The 14359-nt window shown below is 37.9% G+C and overlaps 1 protein-coding gene across 1 annotated transcript; it reads left to right on the plus strand.

The window, feature by feature from the left end:
• Nucleotides 1–2974: 2974 nt before the first annotated feature.
• On the plus strand, nucleotides 2975–14013 carry CSTA (cystatin A). Its single transcript, XM_042955950.1, has 3 exons — nucleotides 2975–3121; nucleotides 10903–11004; nucleotides 13885–14013. Exons 1-3 carry the CDS (start codon nucleotides 3056–3058, stop codon nucleotides 14011–14013), a joined length of 297 nt encoding a protein of 98 aa, XP_042811884.1. The 5' UTR covers nucleotides 2975–3055.
• Nucleotides 14014–14359: the final 346 nt, after the last annotated feature.

Consider the following 14359-nt stretch of genomic DNA (forward strand, 5'->3'; position numbering starts at 1 on the left):
CACAATCCAAATATAGAACAGTTCCATTTCCCGAAAATATTTCCTTGTGCCCCTTTGCAGTAGATCCTTTCTCCCACTCCCAGCCCCTGGCAACCTCTGATCTGTTTTTGTCACTATAATTTTGCCTTTTCTAGGATTTCATATAAATGGAATAATATAGTACATAGTGTTTTGTGTTTGGCTTCTTTTACTTGACTTCTTTTTACTTTGACTTCTTTTTCACCTATGTTACCTATGTTATTGAATGTATTACTATTTTTCTCTTTTTTATTGTTGAGTAGTACTCTATAGATGGATATACAATTCTTTAAATCTGTTTACCAGTTGATTGACATCTGGATTGTTTTCAGTTTGGAGCTGTTAAAATGCAGCTATGAACACTTGTACACAAGTCTTTTTGTGGACATATGTTTCACTTCTCCTGGGTAAATACCTAGGAGTAGAAATGATGGAGTGTATAATGAATGAATTCATATATTTACCCAGCCATATGTGGAAACACCATCAACCAGGGAAGTCCAGAACCCCAAGCCTGTACCAAATGCTGGAGATAAGCCCCAATTCTCAGTATGCTCATGATTCAAGAGCCCAAAGTCAACAGTAAAATAAGAAGCACTTTGGAGCCTGTGTACTCCTGTAAAGCCCAGTAGAGGCAACCACCCCATTGGGAAGCCCACAATCCAGCCCCCCACAAGGGAAACCTCCAATAAAGATCATTCTTATAGAAATATGAGCTCAAAGACAAGAAATATAAAACATATGAGAAGGTCCAGTTCCATTAAAATAGCCTGAACAATTGATACCCAAAACAACAACATCCAATAGAGCAATCTTAAAGATACTTTACAATGTGCATGTAATTAATTGTGTGTTTAATTAGTTAAATAGTTAACAGAGATAGTAATTGCTGTGTTTTTCTTTTCTGCACTTCCTTGTATGTGACTCTTCCCTATCAGAGGCATCCATACTCCCTTCAAGGAGAGCTAGGATATTATAATGGAAATGTAAACACAAAAGCAATATTTGCTTTGGGGTCGTTTTTGCTACTAAAAGAAATCATTGAGAATCAAGAGGGATTACCCAAGATTAACAGTCATAGACTCTAGAAAGAGAACAGAAGATAGGCTGCTTACCCTATGCCTGACCACTGGGGAGTTTAGACAAGTATCACCTGAAGTTGGTGAACAGAGAGGAAGAAATGGACTGTGGCTCTAAAAAAAAGTTAGAGGCCTGGATATGAGAGGACCTGAGTTAGAAAGGTCACAAGAAGATGTCAAGGATTATCTGTGGCCAGAGCTAAGCCAACGTGTTAAGATGACTCGTGGCCTCTTGAGTGAGAACCGTGTCATTCACATTTCCTCTTCTTCTCAATACATGAGTGAGGGCATTCCATGGACATTCATCTGCATAGCACCCCTTACATTATCCAGTAAGACACCAACCTATCTCCAAAAATTTGTCAAGCACCTGCCAAACCTTATAAAGAATTAAGCACCTTTCTAATACAGAATTTATATAACATATTATATATTAATGAATTATAATATTAAAGTATTAATGTATAATATAATAATATAAAACAGTCTCAAAAATATATTGTTAGGGATAAAGCAAAGCACATAATAGATTATGTGATAGGATACCATTTGTACCATTTATACAAGGAAAGTACATACACTTGTATATATATGTATGTAGCTAATTATATATATATATATATATATATATATATATATATGTACATATAAAGAATATCTCTGAAAGATACAGAAGCTGGTAACAATAGTCTCTAAAGAGTAGAAAAGTGGCTGAGGAAGAGTGGGTGAAGAATTCCCTATACTGTAAATTATTTTGTTCCTTTTGAACATTTTTATCATATGTATGTGTTACATATTCCAAAATTGAATAAAATAATACAGCTAAAAATTCACACAAAACAGCAATTTTGTTTCTAGATAATTTGCCTGCAGAAGCCCTCACCCATGTACAAAAGGGGAAAAAATGCAATTTTGTTTTTAAGGGTAAAAAACTAGAAAAGCCAAAGTCTTCATAAGTAGGGGAATAAATATGTAAAATGTGGACTAGCACATAGCAGTCAGATAGAGACAATAGATGATATACAGATAGTTAGACAGATAAATCTATCACAAGAAGCAGTTAAAGGAAATAAACTACATTGGTCTATCTGTGTATCAATATGGAACAACTCAAAAACATGTTGAGCAAGAAAAAAGCATAACACAGAATATATGTTTAGCCTACAATTTAAATGAATTTTTAAAAACACTAAGTAAATGTGTAAAACTCACAATGTATGTAGTTTACCTCTGTGGGGGGTAAGGTTGGGAGATGGGAGTGGGAGGTCGGTAATATTTTATCTTAAAAACAACTACAAAACAAAACAAAAAAAAAAGAAAAGGAACAAAGGGACGATAGGTAAGATAAAATGTTAAAAGTTTTAAATCTGGATAATAGGAGTATAGGTGTTTGTTGTTTTATTCTTTGTGTTTTACTGCAGTTCTAGAAATGGTAAAAAAAAAAAAAAAAAAAAAAAAAAAGGTAAAATACAAATATCCAGCAAGTTTCTCCAGATTGATCCTTCTACTTTCTTTATAAAGTCAAGTAAATTCTAAACAATTAGCCTTGACATTATTAGTAAATACACCCTTAAAACACAAAATTTTGTATTAAAGCCTTTAAAACATTAGGAAACCCTGGTCATGGCTTCAGATTTCATTTCTCAGATGCAATAGAAGAGAACCCTTGTCAAAGAGAATGCAAGGAAGTCTGACTCCTGCGACAAGGTGACTTGTTGGGCACACCCATTTGTCCATCCCCAGCCCTCATTCTTCCAAATTCCTATTAGCATATTCTGTTGAGGAAGCAGCATGGCTTGCTTCAAGACATACTCATTTTCCCTGTGCCTATTTGCTCTTTGTGAAAAAGAATACTTTCTGGAGGCGGGGCTTGTTGACTCTTTAAAAACCAGAGTCTCCACGCTTACCTGATCACTTCAGTTCCGGCATCCTGCCTAGCAAAGAAGCAGTTAGTCAAAATGATACCTGGAGGCTTAAGTGAAGCCAAACCTGCCACTCCAGAAATCCAAGAGATTGCTAACGAGGTGAGTTGATGTATGTCATGAAAAGGATTGATTCAAAATCTTGGTTCCTAGGTCAGGTGTGTTAAGTGTGTGGGTGAACATGAAAACTAGAACACTGGGAAATGTGTTGTGCTTTGTTCAGCCTTCCCTACAACTAAAAACCTTTTCAGATGAAACCTCTAAGAATCCCAAATGTGAGAGCGATCTCAGGCAAGTAACATCACTTCTCTGAGCCTCAGTTTCCCCATTTATAAAAGAAGAATTTGTATTAGGTCATCTTTATAGGCTTACAGTGTATGATTCTAGGATTACTAATTCGGTTTCTGATCTTACCAAATGGAGGCAACATGTAATTAAAGTCTGAGGTTGCTAACAATTTGACAAACTAGACTTTACCCTCTCTACAGGGAATTTTTTTAATGGGTTAAATGAAGAACAATATTGCAAAGATACCATTTACAAACTTCCTGCCAGTTTGAATAAATAGAAAATATTTTAGTCTTTTAGTATTTAGAAGATTATTAAACTAGTATGGAAGAGGAGTGGCATAGTCTATGGTGATTCCAAAATTGATAAGGGTGAAAACAGAACTCAATGTTTTCAGCAAGTTGATACATTTTTCTAAGTGTTCTTTGATTAGATATCACCTAAATAATAAAATTTTATTATATTGCATATTTTATGAAAAGAAAAAATATGTAAATTGCCATTTTAGGCCTGTAAATTGTTGCCCTATTTTCTTATCTCATTCCTTGTTTTTCTCTCTGAAACTTCTTTCGATGACACTGGCAAACAATATTAGCTTCTTGTGTGAATGAGAGAGATAGGATCCTCTATGTTAGGGCTCTGGAATGCTTTCTAGAGATTAGATGCCTGGAATTCTACCACTAGTTCTTTGGGACTAAATGTTTCCCTTTTAAGAGTTCTTTTAAAAAATACTTTGGAGCTTATTTTTCTTGTAAAGCAGAATATTAAGTCATTAATACCTTTTTTTGAGTCCTTATATCAGGTCAGTGTCCTCAAACTTCAGTGTGCACATGAGTTACCTGGGAGTCTTGTTAAAATGCAGATTCTGACTCAGTAGATCTGGCTGGGATGGGCCCGAGAGCCTGAATTTCTAACCAGCTTCCAGGTGATGGCCCTGCTGCTGTCCATGACCTCACCAGCCTACAGGACTAGAGATGCATGATATCCAAGAGACCTGTGGGAGATGGGCTTTCTAAAAGCAAGGCACTGAAAAAAAAATCTCAATTCCATTTGTGAGATGAAGATCACACCTCTTGCTCTGCTGGCAGAGCTGTGAGGGCAAAATAAGATGATGTGCATAATAATGACTTGGAAACAAGAAAGAAACATGCATAGGTGAGGCATCACAGTTATTTGCTTCAAATCTTCACCTGAAATCACCCCTGACCCCGGAAAATCCCCCTGAGACTCTCCAGGGACCAGAGCTGTAAGAAAGTTGGGGAATAACAGATTTGACAGAGAGAATGCAGAAAATTTTAATCATTTTTTAAAAGCCTATCTTAGCAAGAATAAATTTTTTAACAAGAAGCTATAAAGTTATAAGAAGGCCTTGCGTTGTTAAAAACATTCATCTGTGAGCCACATCTTAAATGATGAAATTAACTTGCAAGTGTGTTTCCTGCTGCTTACCTCAGGCTTACTCTGACAAGGCTTATCCCATCAAGGAGGTAGAATGAGAGATAGATATTAACAGTAGCTATGCCACCCCAGAAAGGTGCTTTGCAGTTTTAAAAGCCTTGTCATCCATTTGGCCAACCTCTCATTTGATCTTCATAACCCCTAGGGCAGGGAAGGAAATCATCATGTCCATTTTTCAGGTGAGATTTCAGACTGAGATTCAAAGAGGTTAATAACTGCCTGGTTAAGAAGCTGGCCTGTCTTAAGATTTTGACCACCTGCCTTTTCCACTGTAAAGTGGCAGGAACATGGAGAAATATGTGGGTTGAGGGAAATACAAGGTATGGTAAATTGCCTTATCTGTGCAAGCAGCCAGCCTCAGATTTAAATCAATTTGAGAAATAAATATGAATGAATCATTTTTTTTAATTTTAATTTTTTATTTTTGAGAGAGAGAGAGAAACAGAGTATGAGTAGGGGAGGGGCAGAAAGAGAGGGAGACAGAATCCGAAGCAAGCTCCGGGCACTGAGCTGTCAGCACAGAGCCCAATGCAGGGCTTGAACTCATAAACCCTGAGATCATGACCTCAGCCGAAATCAGACAATCAACTGACTGAGCCACCCAGGCGCCCCAGAATGAACCATTTCTTGAATATCAATTAGGTGTCCAGGACTGTGATACATAAGCGTGCTTTGTGCTGATAGCTCAGAGCCTGGATCCTACTTCAGATTCTGTGTCTCCCTCTCTGTCTGCCCCTCCTCTGCTCACACTCTGTCTCTCTCTCAAAAATAAATAAATAATTAAAAAAACTAAGAAAAAAAAAGAAGATACATAAGGACTTTAAGACATTGCCCCTGCCCTCAAGGGGTTTACACTCCATTTAGGGAAGTCAAGATAACTGGGATGTAATATAAAATATTTTTTAAATCATAGGGTTGGAAGAGGAAACACATTAGAGTTTGCCCATCAAAGCTCTTCCTTTTTTTTTTAAGTTTTTTAATTTATTTTGAGAGAGAGGAGAAAGAGCACAAGTGGGGGAGGGGCAGAGAGAGGTGGGGATCTGAAGTGGGCTCTGTGCTGACAGCAGAGAGCTTGATGTGGGGCTCGAACTCACAAACCGTGAGATCATGACCTGAGCCAAAGTCGGAAGCTTAACCGACTGAGCCAACCAGGTGCCCCAAAGTCCCTAACTTTCAAGTGAAGAATTACTGTATAGTAGTTCAGCTTATCAGGTATTAAGCTCTCAGTTATCATTTAGCTAGCTCCCCTCTCACAGGAGAACCTTAGGGGGCAATTCCCAATTAAGTATTAGAAGGTGGAGGAATGGTCATTTAGGAAGCACTTCCCATCAATTATGTAACTTATCTCCCTACAAACAACCCCAAAAGGCAGTTATTACCAAAACCACTTTTAGATGAGGAAATATAATCAACACCTTCTCCAAGATTATAGAATTAGTTAGGTGCCCAGTCAGAGCCAGGCAAATGGGTAGGTGTTGGTAGTCATACACTTAGTAGGATCTTAGGGGGTCTCAAGGAAGAGCACTAGTACCTGTCATTTACCTTGTAATTTTATATCTTTGATGTTTTTTATGTATTCTTATTTTTTTAAATCACCTATTAAAATGCAGGAGCTTCTTAGAGCTGAAGTTTCTTCTTAGAGGAGCTTCTTAGAGGAGCTGAAGTTTATCAGCTTTCACTGTCCTTATCAAAGAGCTTTTTAGTGGAATGCCAACTGAAGGAAGAACTCCATTTGGGAGGCAAAGGAAGGATGGAGAAAGCTATCTCATAGAGAGGAGAAAGCATCAAAGAAAAATGAGAACTGCAGGTTTAAGGAATTTGATATCAAAATGAAAGAGGGATGTTGGACAAAGTCAGAAAGAGAAGAGAATCAAACAAAGAGCTTGGGGTCGAGGAGACTTGAACATTTCCAAAGGCAGACGAAAAGAGTGTCCCCATTCTGAAGATAGCAGAGACTGAATGGTAATTGTGTATCATGTATTACTAAAGGATAATAATTATTCTTGGGTCCAGAGTACACGTAGAAGAAATCCCCTTTCCCAGAGTTCTTTGTGTTAGTTGAGGATCTCTGCTATCCCTCTCTTCTACCCTCTTTCCTTTCTGGAAAGACAAGTTGTCATGAAGAAAAACAACCTCACTTTCTTTATTCGGAAAACATTATATACACAGTACCATGTGAAATGTTATAGGGACAGAAGGGACACAAAAATGGTTTCTGCCTTTAGAGAGATTTACAAAATAGATTGGAGATAAGAGATACACTCAAGGAAATAACAAGCTATACTTGACCCCATCTATGAAAAACTGTAATATGTGTAATTAAGGACCGAGTGGCCCTACCAGCAAAAGCCTCTAGATCATTACTGCTGATCCATATCTTACATCATATGTTAAAAAACCAATGGATGAGAATTCTGAGTAATTTTACATGCAGGAAATAAATGTTATTTCAACAGTTATTTTTAGAAATAAGAGCTATTATTATGCATGCACAGGTAGATACAACACACACACACACACACACACACACACACACACACACACACCTCAGTCAAACTTAATTAGTGAATGCCATTCCTGGCAAGCACAGACCATAATACCATACAAACATCCCCTCTGCATACCATCATGGACATCACACCCTGGAGCTTAGTATGTCACAGTTGTCACTCACCCACACATTTGTATTCTCTCTGACAGCAGCTTCCTCATCAATCCCACTGCCCCACACCCAGAGAGCCTGCCATTCAGCCACACTACAATCATTCAGGCATTCACCCTCCCATCTTCATCATAACATGCCTAAACCAACTTGAGCATTCGTCCAGCCTGGACCCATGGTGAGTGGCTTCATACACTCTTCCACCCCTGATTTCTGTTGACCCCATGAAATTCTGGCATTCCAGTCCTCAATTAGAGATCACTCCCATTGCCACCACTTCCTCTTCAGCTTGTGCTCCAGATCCAGAGAACTTTGCCAAGGAAGTTGCAGAACCACAGAAACTCACTCACTACAAATTTATGAATTCATGCCAGCAAACAACAGCAACAGGACCCTAGGGCTTCCAGAACATGCTTTCAGTCACAGCCTGTTGGCCCTTTTCTAGAAACTCCAGAAAGGTGGACCTGGACCTTCTCTCTCCTTGGTTTCTCAATCCCTCCATCCCCATGGCCCCTCCAGTAGGTATCTCAGTTTCTTCTCTTAAAAGATTGCAGTCATCTTGTGCAAGAACACTCTGATTCCTTTTCTCTTGCTGGATCTCATTCCTCCCTCCAGCCTAAGACTCTGCCCTCTGTTCTTCAGTCCACCTTTCTTCTCTCATGTCAGATGCCATCATTTCTTGTGTAGCAGTTGCCTTGCCCCATATTTGTCCCTTCCCTCAAAACATGGTCAGATGACAAATGTCTAAGTCACTTCTCATCAGCCCTACTATACTTTCATGCTACTGCCCAAACTCTCCTTCCTTACTCTGTAAAACATCCCAAAATATACCTTACCCATGTTGCCTCTATCACATTTCTATTCATTCTTCCCTAAATTATGCATAGCCCAATGTTTCTGCAGAATGATTACAGATAGGGAAAAGCCATAAGTGTTAGGTGCAGCATGGGATCCTCAGATCCCAGAGAACTAACCATTCACCAAGATTCATGCTCTGCAGCAATTAAAAAAAAGAAAAGAAAAGAAAAGAAAAAAAAATTTGAACATCTCTAGGGTAATTGTATTTTGCCAGCTGCTCCTTCCTGATAGGATCCTTCCACTGGCTGGGGCTCAAATGACAAACCCACACTGTTTCTTCTTCCAGCATCTCAGCCACCACCATGCATGGTAGGCTGAGGAAAGTGAATGTCAACTGTGTTCAGCTCAAGGTCTGTCTATGTACTACCCGGTCCCAGACCACCACTCCCAGCTGGCTTTACCCTCTCAGCACCCACCCTTGGGGAGTCTTTCAGCACCAAGTTGCCTTCTGAAAATTAAAGTTTCACTGACCAGTTCCTTCCTATTCTTCCCCCTTTCCTGCTCCTCAGCTTAAGCCTCATTACCCCAGGTTCATAGCATCCAACGTTAGAATAATACCAGTCTGTTCTACTGGGAAGAGAGAGCAAGGCTACAGGTTATAAGTAGAGTGAACCTGAAATCATGGCACACAGTCTGATAGGTGCCAATGCACTTACTGAAACAAACCAGACATTTGAAGTCAGCTCTCTTATGGAAAATTCTGGACTTGTGGACTATATAGATACAGTGGAAAGGTTGCAGATTTTGATCGATTTTAAGACGGAAATAAAGTTTTCTGATATGCAGTAAAAAAAAAATACGACCAAAAGACTGGAAACCAGAAGGAATACAGATCACTGCCACTGATAAACCAGATACTTAAGCTATCAAGCAAGGGATTTAAAACCTTAAATAACTGTAATTAATAATTTTTCAGCCTTAAGCAGTCATGTTCTCCTCACAGCCTTAGGTCCCTCATTTGTAAAATGAGGTTTAAATAGATAATGTTGGGTTTAGTGTAGAGATTAACCCTTTCCAACTTAGCTCCTAACTTGACTGGTACCCCATATTGGCTCAGAAGGGTTAGACAGAGGAAGCAACAGGCCAGTAACTCCTCTCCTTACTTGACTTCTCTCGGCACTCCTGTCTACTTTTTTCCCGTTCTCCTGCACCCTACCTCTTCCCATTTCCGTTTGTTTGGTTTCTTTTTTCCTCATGATTTGTCTTCTTCCTTTGTCGACTTTGGAGCTTTATTTTCCATCTCAAGAAAGCAATATCACATTCTTCCCATCTATTCTGAAGGTCACAGGAGAAATGGGTGGTGGTCTATGAAGTGTTGTAGCCTCCAAAGTAGTCTGAGAACTCAAAGAGTTTGGAAATGTCTACATCTTTGAAAACAGTTCTGGTACCCAAACTGAGGTGCTGATAGAAAAGGATTCAGGACATCTGCCCACTGATGGGAAGGACTTGATATGGCCTTGGGAGAACCCTAGATGCATGGGAGACCTGTCTAAAACACGTGAAATGCTTTTGTGATGGGCAGGGAGGCAACTTCCCAATAAACAAGGTATAATTGAACATACACGTCTATTTCCTTTTCCTTCTAAATGATAGGAAAATATTGCAGGGTAAAGGGTATAAAGCCAACAAATAGAAAGACAACAGGAGATAGGCAAATACCACCTCAGAGATACTGACAAAACTTTGGAAGATGAAAAACAGATGAACAAGGGAAAATTACTGGACCATCTAGACAAAGCCTAAACCACAGACGGGAATGATGAGCCAGAAGTAAGTGGATTCATGGTGCAGAATTCCAAAGTGGCTCAAGCACTAGCAATGCCAGAAACTTATGATGACAAGAGTGAGGCATGGGGCTCCCACCAGGAAAACTGATGACAGATCTGTATGAGGAGATTGCCCCCAGATCTTTCCCTTTCACTCCCTTCCAAGCTGAAAGATGATAACCTATTACCCATCCTCCACCCTCACAGAATTCTGAAGATCTACTCTTAGCAGAAATTGAGTCAGAGAGAACACAGTGGACACTAGCATTATCAGGCTCAGCTGAGGGCAGGAATGAAGGACCAATACTGAAAACTGGTAGATTAAGTGAAAGTTCACATATTGAATTTGAGACTTTCATTCCCTTGTCATGTTTGGTTTGGGAATGCTGCCATCAAAGCTTATAATTCCCCTGTGGTAGACAGAATGGTGGCCAACATCCTAATCCCTGAATCCTGTAAATGTGTTATGTTATGTGGCAAAGTGAATTACAGCTGTGATTAAATTAAGGATCTTGACACTATTTTTGTAACTTTGAGTCTGAAATTATTTCAAAATAAAAAATTTTTAAATAAAGTAGTAATTATAGCTCTCCCATCTTTATCAATCAAAGATACATATATTAGAGTTTTACTAGTGAAAACGTTACCATATATTGCCACAAGTTGATGTAACGCAACAAAATTTGACATTTTAGTTAGCCCATGTAATCTTATTATCCTTGAAATACTGGAAATAGCTGTCATTATCATGTTTAAGGACCTTCAGAAACACGAGGTTCCCAGGCTTGTAAATCACATAAATGGAGTCCAATATAGCTTTGATAATGTGTTTCCTCTTTTCTCTTCTTAAGGTTAAACCTCAGCTTGAAGAAAAAACAAATGAGACTTACCAAAAATTTGAAGCTATAGAGTACAAAACTCAAGTGGTTGCCGGAATAAATTACTACATTAAGGTTAGAGTTCAACATCCACCTTGGCACTAAAAGATACTGTATTTCTCATTTTGTATGATGTTCCCTGTCACCTCCACCATATATTTTGTCCCTCTGGTTGTGCTAAATTAAGATGTCTATCCCACATGAAACTTCCCAAGTGGTAGACTCTCAAATTGGTAGATAATGGGATATTCAAACCATGTTTCCTGTGGATTTAGAAAGCTTTCTTACATTGATTTCTTCTAAATGACAATTATATTTTATAAATTACAATTTTCAGAAATTGTATAGAAAGAGATTTCATTAACAGTTCCAAGCATGTGGCCATGGCTGCTTCCTATGGGAAGCGGGAGGATGGTATCTCAGTTGCCTGAAGGCATTGAGCTGAACCACATGCTATCTTGAAGCTTATTCTACCTCAAAGCTTTGTGATTCTATATATCTAATTAAATGGATTTTCGGAAGGACTTAAAGTAATTTAAGGTGGAAAAATAACTTAGACCACTTTTGTCCTTTACATAAGCGTTTTGATTAATACAATTTGAATAATTTTGATAATTCAAATAAGTGGAGTCAATTTGTGACACTGCAGGTACAATTAAAAACAGTGGAACATTTAAAATAATTTTAAGATTAATTTTATAGCTACATCAATAAATTAAATGATGCACTATCTAGTTGTAATTGAAGAAAATCGTTATGAAGTTGAGAGGGAACCGTTTCAAGTCAACCATAGATATTTGGGAACAATTTCCACCCTTTGGTATTGAGATGACAATTCTGATTTAATAAATAATAACAACAGACATTCAAATGCATTTACTTAATCTTGACAAAACCATTTTACCAACACACACTCTGGCTTATTCCTCATTAACAATAACTACTTAAGATATAACATTTTTGAAAAATGTTTTGAGCCAAAAAATAAATTAACCAGTCCTAACCAGCTGAGCATAGGAAAATTGCAACACTGAGTTATATAAATGGATCATCCCAGTCCTACCATATTTGAACTCCTAGTATATGCCAGGTCCTGAGGTGGTACACATGAATGAGATCCTACTTTATCCTCAGAAAGCACTGGCATTGTTTCCTCCTTTCTCAATCTGCTTTCTTCACAGCTGAAAAAGAATGTTCTCCAGTAAAAAATGATTTTGTTCAAAGACAAGAAGCGTGCCATCAAAATTGAGATCATTGTTTTAATAATTTATGATTAGTCCAAGTTCATAAACTTCATATATTAACTAGCTCATGTATGTCCTTAAAAGCTTATCAGAAAACTTGAAATTTTCTTCCGTTAAGACCACCTGCCTCGTCAGATTTCTCCTACTGGATTACAGTTCCCTCATTACTTCCTGGCCACTGTATCTAGTTGTTGATCTCTGCTTTGAACCACTCTCTAAATTTAAGGTCTTGCTGGTGATGTGACCTCTGTTCTTTCTCAAGTACCTATCAAGAGGCAGGTGGTGGAATGGAAGGGCTGCAGGCTTTGGTGTCAGACAGTTCTGGCACCCTTGAACCCTTGTTTGACTTGTTCACTAGTCAGTGCCTGTGTAATTGAAGCTCCTCATCTTTGCTGAGCCTCAATGCCCTTGTCTGCACAATGCAAATAATAACCTACTTTGCCAGGTGTTGTGTGGAATAAATGAACTGAAATTTACTAAGCACTTATAATTTGCTCTGTTCTAAGAGCTGGACATGTATTATCACTTTTAATCCTCTCAACAAATTTATGAGGTAAGTATGATCATTTCCTCTATGTTACTGGCAAAAAAATGGAGCCCCAGAAAGATGGGGTAACTAATAAGGTCATATAATTGTAAGAGCAGAGCTAGGATTTGAATCCAGATGGTCTGATGCTTAACTACTGGCTGTGCTGCATCTAACAATGTATGCAAAGGCTGATGCCCTGTTCTAAGTACAGAATAAATGCTTTTAAAGGGTTACACTGTAGAGTGAAAAGAACGTCGACATTAGAGTCTGGATTTCGATTTTGACACTGTCACTCATTAGCTGAGAAATTTATGGAAAATTACTTTATCTCTCCTAATCTGCTTCTGCATCTGTAAAACTGTCATTGTTCCACCTTCCTTCAGACCTCATAGTAAGAAGTATATAAAATGCTCATCATAGCCTCTGAATCACAGTAAACATTTGATAAATGGTATTTGTTAATTAGGAAGGAACATCAGAATGTAAAAAATATTATTATAAGATAAACTTTCATTGTTTCAACCAAGAACAAAGGTAGACATTCTTACCATGATTTTCTAGGTACCAGACTCCTGCCCAAACTTCCATTTCAATTTCAATACCAATGACTTCCCAGCAAGATCCCTTTATTTTAGGAGGGACACTACACTGTCCACCCCCTGGGCCCTGCTTAGTCCTACTAGTGGGTACTTACAAAGCAGGTTCTACTATAGATATGGAAACCACACATCCCAAAATTTCTAGGACAATTCTGATTTTCTCCTCCCTTCTCAAACCATGCAGCAAATAAAGTGTCCCAATTTGGAAGTCAGAAAACAGAATCAACAAAATGACGGTCACATGTTTTCTTGTTCTGTGCATCTTTGAAAATGAAATGCAACTCTGAACTTTCAGACTGTAGGAAATTTTATAAAATAAAATAAATTAAAATAAAATAAAATAAAATAAAATAAAATAAAATAAAATAAAATAAAATAAGGACCTATGCCTCTAGCCATACCCTTTCTCATAAAATAAGAGGGTAGATTTATGAAAATCAAGGGTCTAAGAATGCTGGTCTAGAAATGCTATTCCCAAAAAGCTTATTTCAGTAAAGTCTTTATAGTCTGTAGATCTTTCACTTGACAGAGATCCATTTGAATGAATCTCTTTTTCATTGTTTTTTCTTTTTTTATCTTTTAGGTGAAAGTAGGTGATAATAGATACATTCACATTAAAGTATTCAAAGGTCTTCCAGTACAAGATTCATCTTTGACACTTACTGGTTACCAGACTGGCAAAAGCGAGGATGATGAGCTGACAGGCTTTTAGCAGAGCATGTTCAAAAAGTGGTCTGGTATTTTCCACTGGCTACTGATTAACGATCCTTGCTAATATATGTAACTATCAATAAAGAAGCATTCCTTTTCAAATAAATTGATTTCTTCAACTATTTCTCTTCTACTGTGTTAATATTAATTACCTTTTCTTTCTCAAAGTCAAATGATAAGACCACCACCACTGCCACCACCTTCCCACCATAGACAGGCTAGATCATGGGTGATCAGTTCCCTATGGTTGCTAAGAATCCAATATTCCATCCCTAGCCTCACATTTTAAAATTAAATCAGGTATTTTACAAAATATATTTATATTTTGGGGCACCAGAGTGGCTCAG

This window comes from Panthera leo, chromosome C2 (genome assembly GCF_018350215.1).
Source record: "Panthera leo isolate Ple1 chromosome C2, P.leo_Ple1_pat1.1, whole genome shotgun sequence".
Classification (NCBI taxonomy): domain Eukaryota; kingdom Metazoa; phylum Chordata; class Mammalia; order Carnivora; family Felidae; genus Panthera; species Panthera leo.